Here is a 6,581-nt window from a genome sequence, read left to right as displayed (position 1 = left end):
TATATCTTAATATAGTCCGATTTGTACCATATTTGAGTCGGATGTCGGTAGACATAAAGCAACTCACCATTTCAAATTTTAGCGAAATCGAATGATAAATAAAGCTTTTATGGGCTTCAGACCTTTAATCGGCATATCGGTCTATATCTAAATATCGTCCGATCTTTGCTATATCTGAGTCAGATGGCGAGACTCTTAAAGCAACTCACTGTTTCCAATTTCAGCAAAATCGGATCAATAATAAAGGTTTTATGGGCTGTAGACCCTATATCGGCAGATCGGTTTATATGGCAGCTATATCTAAATATGGTCCGATCTGAACCATATTTGGGTCCGGTATCGGGAGGCTCAAAATAACTCACTGTTTCAAATTTCAGCGAAATCGGATAAAAAATAAAGGTTTTATGGGTTGTAGACCCTTTATCGGCAAATCGGTTTATATGGCACCTATATCTAAATATGGTCCGATCAGAACTCTGTTTTGGTCGAATGTCGGGAGGCTCAAAATAACTCACCTTTTTCAAATTTCAACGAAATTGGATGAAAAATAAAGGTTTTATGGGTTGTAGACCCTTTATTGGCAGATCGGTCTATATCTAAATATAATCCGATATGAACCGTATTTGGGCCGGATGTCGGAAAGCATAAAATATCTCCCTCTTTCAAATTTCAGCAAAATCGAATAATAAATAAAGATTTTATTGGCCTCAGACCCTTTATCGTTAAATCGGTCTTTATGCCAGATATATCCAAATATGGTCCGATTTGGCCCGTTCAAGAACTTAACCTGCGTGCCATCAAAAAGATGTACCTGTGCCAAATTTCAACTCCATATCTCAATACAGCCTTCAATGTAAAGTGATTACAACAGACGGACAGACAGAGAGACAGACACAGACATCGGCATATCGTCTTAGATTTTTGCGACGATCCGAAATATATATACGTTGTAGGGTCGGAAATTGATATATCGATGTGTTGCAAACGGAATGACTGAATGGATATACCCCCTATCCTATGGTGGTGGGTATAAAAATGCATTGATTCCTACTGTCCCCAACTACTATAATCAACAGTTAATTAAATATTCAAAATCATGATTTTTTTTTACCCACCACCATAGGACGGGGGTATACTGATCTAGTCATTCCGTTTGCAAAACCTCGAAATATTGATCTAGAATCCCATAAAGAACTATAAAGACCCCCTGAGTCGAACTAGCCATGACCGCCCGTCCGACTGATCGTCCGTCCGTCTGTCGAAATCACGATAGCGGTCGAACGTGTAACACTAGCCGCTGGAAATTTTGCACACATACTTCTCATTGAAGTAGGTCGTTTGGGATTGCAAATGGGTCATATCGGTTCAGATTTAGATATAGCTCCCATACAAACCGATCTCCAGTTTTGACTTTTTGAGCCCCTGGAAGCCGCAATTTTTTTCCAAATCGGTCTATGACCTGATATAGCTCCCAAATAATCTGAAAATTTGCATGCGATATTCTGCTACGACTTCCAACAACTGTGTTAAATACGGTCCGAATCGGTCTATAACCTGATATATCTCCCATATAAACCGATCTCTTGATCATTTAATTTTTGCATGTGGTGTTCTGTTGTGACTTTCAACAACTGTGCGGAGTACGGCGGAAATCGGTCTATAACCTGATATAGCTCCTATATAAACCCTTCTCACAAGATGACTTCTTAAGCCTTTATAAGCCGCAATTTTTGTCCGATTTGGTTGAAAATTTTCACGTGGTGTTCTGGAAATCGGTCTATAATCTGATATAGCTCCCATATAAATCGATCTCCCGATTTGAGTTCTTGAGCCTTTACAAGCCGCAATTTTGGTCCGATTTGGCTGACATGTGGCATATGTCGTTTCGGTATGACTTCCAAAAACTGTGATTAATATGGTCCGAATCGGTCTATAACCTGATATAGCTCCCATATGAACCGATCACCCGATTTGGCTTCTTGAGTCCTTAAAAACCGCAATTTTTCTCCCAAAATCGTTCTATAACCTTATATAGCTCCTATATAAATCAATCTCCCGATTTGATTTCTAGAATCTTTATTGTCCGATGAGTTGTGTTAGGCCCTTGGACATTGTTCTTCAATTTGGCTCAGATCGGTTCAGATTTGAATATAGCTGCCATATAGACCGATCTTTCGATTTAAGGTTTTGGGGCCATAAAAGGCGCATTTATTGTCCTATTTCGCCGAAATTTGGGACAGTGAGTTGTGTTAGGTGCTTCAAAATGTTTCACCAACTTGGCCCAAATCGGTCCAGATTGGGATATAGCTGTCATATAGACCAATATCTTGATTTAAAGTCTTGGCCCCATAAAATTGATTAATTGTAATTGCTTTTTTAAAGTAAGCGTTACCCTACCCTACTCTTATCTTTTAAGCCAAATTTTCCCTTATCCAACTTGTGTTCCATTACCTATTCAACTTCATTCCTTTCACCTTTGTCACATAGCTTGAGTCACATTTCCTTATACGCACCTGATGCATGTGAGCTTTGTCGTATTATTTGACGGCGTTTCAAATGCCAACACGATGATCTGGTATTTGAAGAACAACAACAGAAATTACAATTATCCGAGGAATTTAAGCTGCTAGCATCATTCTGACAAGAGTGAGAGTTCTCATGCAGGCAAACATCATCATCGTTGGAATAGAAGACACCATTTTGACGCTCGTTAAGAGGTATGTAGGTGACATTAATGGAATTTGATCTGAAAAAAATTAAAAAATAATACAAAAAATATATATTATAAATAAATAAAAACTTATGTACAATCAAAAACATTAATGTTATGTAAATAATTCTGTTTAAGTTTTTAATTGAAATGATTATTTTGAGTGATTTTCAAGAATTACTAATGTGGGCTCATATGTAAAGCCTTTGCTGTAATTATCATTGCCTAAAAGTATGCTTTAGTTTTTGGCAGTAGCGTTTACCAATTAGCCGTTAAAAACAAAATTGTTTAAAATTATTTAACAGTTACATGAACCAGGGGAATTTATTATTAAAAGTACTATGTGGCCAAGGAGCAACATATTGCAGCTGTTGTTGTTGTTGTTCTTTGATGTTGAACAACAAATCATTTTGTTAACTAATGACATGTTATTATTATATTAATAAAATTTGCCTTTGCAATGGTTAGTGGCCATATTTATGTGACAATAGCAACAAAAAGTGAACATAAATAGCAAACAAACATCAAAACACCAACACATACAACAACAAAAAATAAAACAATAAACATCAACATGCGTTCCACACAAACAAACACACTAACTGAGCGAGTGCCTGACAGCCGTACACACACACACACGCAATGTTCAATTGGTTTTCTAATTAATCAAGCATTTGCTGTTAGGCTTTTGGCAGCCAAACAAGTGTCCATTGCTATTTGTTAATGGCGGCAAAATAGAAGAAAAACTATTTATGTGTAAATAAAGATATCTTGGTGCTAAAGCGTCATTTTTTTTTTTTTGCAGATGTAGATACATATGCGTTGGGTGTTGGTGTTACTCATAGCGTTTCTATCACCTGGTCCACTTTGGTTGGGGCAATTTACTGCTGTCGCTGCGATTCGTTGAGGAATGTGGGCTCGCACAAGACATCGTTGTTGCGGCCATTTGATCATTATTTGGCCCATTACTTGGTGAGTTTGCCTCCGGCATCTTTCATCTGACATTTGGTCAATATTTTTGATTTCGACCACAACGAAGAGAGCTATCATCATTGACATCAACACAGAAGGGGGGCTACATTGAACAGTGGGCGTTACAAAATCTGCATTTGGGGGGATGTCTGTATGTATGTACGTATGTAGCTGGCCGTACGCGTTCGACAGGTGGATGAGTGGATGTGTTTTTGCAAGACAGACAGACAGACAGATAGTCCCTCTCAAGATGAAAACTATAAAATGAGAACGTTTGTTTTAATTAAATAAACAATAGCAATTTATATTTTCACTTAATAATAAATGAAGTGGGAAAAAATGTTGTATTTTCTTTTTTGGGGGGAAGGTATCCCACATGGAATATAATGAAATACATTAGAAAAATAATTTCATATTGATGCGCATCGAGAAACCTTTAAAAAATATGTCAACAATTTTGGCAGAACTTTTCATACAAGATGTGTTCATGAGTTTTCTTATCGTGAAAAACCATTTTTTCCTCAAAAACAAGATAATAAAGAAAATAGTCAAAACTTTTTTAACAAAAATTTTGCCACAAATTTTGTCAAAATTTCATTGCAGTGAGAAATTTTGTCAAAATTTTATTGAAATGAGAAATTTTGTAAAAATTTCATTTTAATTAAAAAATATGACAGACCACCTGTGAGTCCTATGAGTCACATATAAAGGGTAAATTTTTATGAGCTAAGTTTTACAGAGTGGCAACACTGGTTGATAGTAGTCTCCAAACGTTGTCTTTGAAAGTGAAAAGTGTTCAGTATACTCTGCAATTTCATCATGGCTAAACTCACAGACCATAGACTACAAATCGTTGACATTTTCTTTAAAAATTCCTGCTCTGTGACAACAGCTCGATAGAAATCCAAAGTTTTAACAGAAAATTGGTTCAGCGAAGGGGTTAATTTTTGCTAAATGGTTATGTAAGCCAGCAAAAATTTAGCTCAGGGGTGAAGGACAGCTACATGCAAGAGTTAAGTGGTTACGACCACCGTGGCGCAGAGGTTAACATGTCCGCCTATGACATGATATGAACGACTGGGTTCATATCCCGACTTGAAGATCAGGAAAGTTTTTAGCGTTTGTTATTGTCTTACTAATCCTGGCTAAATTTGTGAGCTATGTTAAAACTTCTCCACCAATTGGTGTCGGCACCCTTTATCATTGAGCTTAAACTTTAATGGGACTGCACTCATTGATATGGGAGAAGTATCCCTCTGTACTTTAATGAAATGTTCATGGGAAATTTAGTAGTAGTAGTCCGTATAGTTTATGAGCTGGTGGCATCATCGGCCCATTTTTTCTTCAAAGACGACCGAAGAAGAAGCTTTACCGTCAACGGCAAACGATATTTAGCCCTGATTCGTTATTTTTCCCCCAATGGACTGAGTTGGACTTAATAGATATGTGGTATCAACAAGTCGGTGCCACATGCCACACAGTTCATGGAAAAATGGACATGGTTAGGTTAGGTTAGGTTTAAGTGGTAGTCTGCCATCAGAATCACTTAGACGTTTTCGTCCATTGTGATACCACAGGAACAGAAGAAGGAAGATGCCTTTTAGTTCCTACCGTTGAACCATCCAGATCGCTTTAAAAAGCCCAATAACTTGTGAATGTTCACATCCGCTAAATAAGACGGGTTCTCAAAGAAATGAGAACCTAAAGTGGAACTCCTTCTAACTGCTAGTGCGGGACACACACACAGAAGCTGTTCTATAGTCCCTTCTTCTTGGATGTTCTCATAGCTTCTGCAAAAGTCGTTGCTGGTAACCTTCGGTCTCCGATAAGACAGCGACCTGTCATGCCGGACACAATGACAGAGACGTCTGTTCTAGCCAATGACAGCTAAGCAGTAGACCTCTTCAAGTCTAGATTAGGTCACATAATTTTGGAATGCTCACAGGCCCCTCATTGTGATCATATATCATTCATTGTTCTTCGTCCCTGGTCCTGAAAACTTAGCTTACATGTCGCTAGAGGCATATTCACAGATTGCAGTATCCCTGGAATGTGTAGGGTAGTTGCTAGTCTCACAAGCTCATCCGCTTTACAGTTCCTTGGGATATCTCTGTGGCCCGGCACCCAGAACAGGTGAATTTTGAACTGTTCAGTCATCTCGTTGAGAGATCTGCGACAGTCGAAGGTGGATTTTGTGTTCAGAAATACGTTCTCCAGGGATTTAATGGCTGTCTGAGAAGGTATTTATGCCAGTTGTTGTTATGACATTATATCTTAGCCATTCCACCACTTCCTTAGTTGCAACGACCTCCGCTTGATACACACTGCAGTGATCGGGTAACCTTTTTGATGTGACCAGTTCTAGATCCATAGAATACACCCCAAAGCCCATCTGGTCGTTTAGTTTGGAACCATCCGTATAGAAGTTTATGTAACTTCTGTTACCAGGGATATCGTAGTTCCAATCGCTTCTATCAGGAATAGTGGTATAGTCATTTTTATCAAAAAACGGCTCAGGTAGGGTGTAATCCACAGTGCCTGGAACACCAGCCATTGCATCAAACAAGCCATCCTTTAGATCCTGTTAAGGTGGAATTTTGAAGCGCCGTCCACCAGACCACAACACCATATAGCATTTCAGGTCTGACAACTGCAGAAAAATATGGACATATTAAAGGATGAATTTGATGAACAGTTTATCCCTCGAAATCGCCCCGTAAAATGGCAGCCAAGATCATGTGATTAACACCTCTTAACTCTTTCATGTGCGGTTTTATGGCCTATTTGGAGAAAGACGACGGTTGGCCGTTTCGACAAGACATATTTCTTCAACAAAACGATTAAGATTTTTAACAAACTCAAATATTTGGGAGTGATCTTGGATATGTACAGGAGCAAA

The 6,581-nt window shown here is 38.3% G+C and overlaps 1 protein-coding gene across 1 annotated transcript in view; it reads right to left on the bottom strand.

Annotated features, from left to right (window-relative positions):
* LOC106084797 (uncharacterized) overlaps positions 1-3,913 on the bottom strand; it is a 168,438-nt gene extending 164,525 nt beyond the window's left edge. The window contains exons 1-2 of the mRNA XM_059362023.1: positions 3,568-3,913; positions 2,514-2,746 (exon numbers count right to left, since the gene is read on the bottom strand). Of these exons, the coding sequence (XP_059218006.1) occupies positions 2,514-2,746; positions 3,568-3,701 (367 nt within the window). The 5' untranslated portion in view covers positions 3,702-3,913. The remainder of the gene's footprint in view (positions 1-2,513; positions 2,747-3,567) is intronic.
* Positions 3,914-6,581: the final 2,668 nt, after the last annotated feature.

This window comes from Stomoxys calcitrans, chromosome 2 (genome assembly GCF_963082655.1).
Source record: "Stomoxys calcitrans chromosome 2, idStoCalc2.1, whole genome shotgun sequence".
NCBI lineage: Eukaryota > Metazoa > Arthropoda > Insecta > Diptera > Muscidae > Stomoxys > Stomoxys calcitrans.
This window is presented reverse-complemented; position numbering and strand designations above follow the sequence as displayed.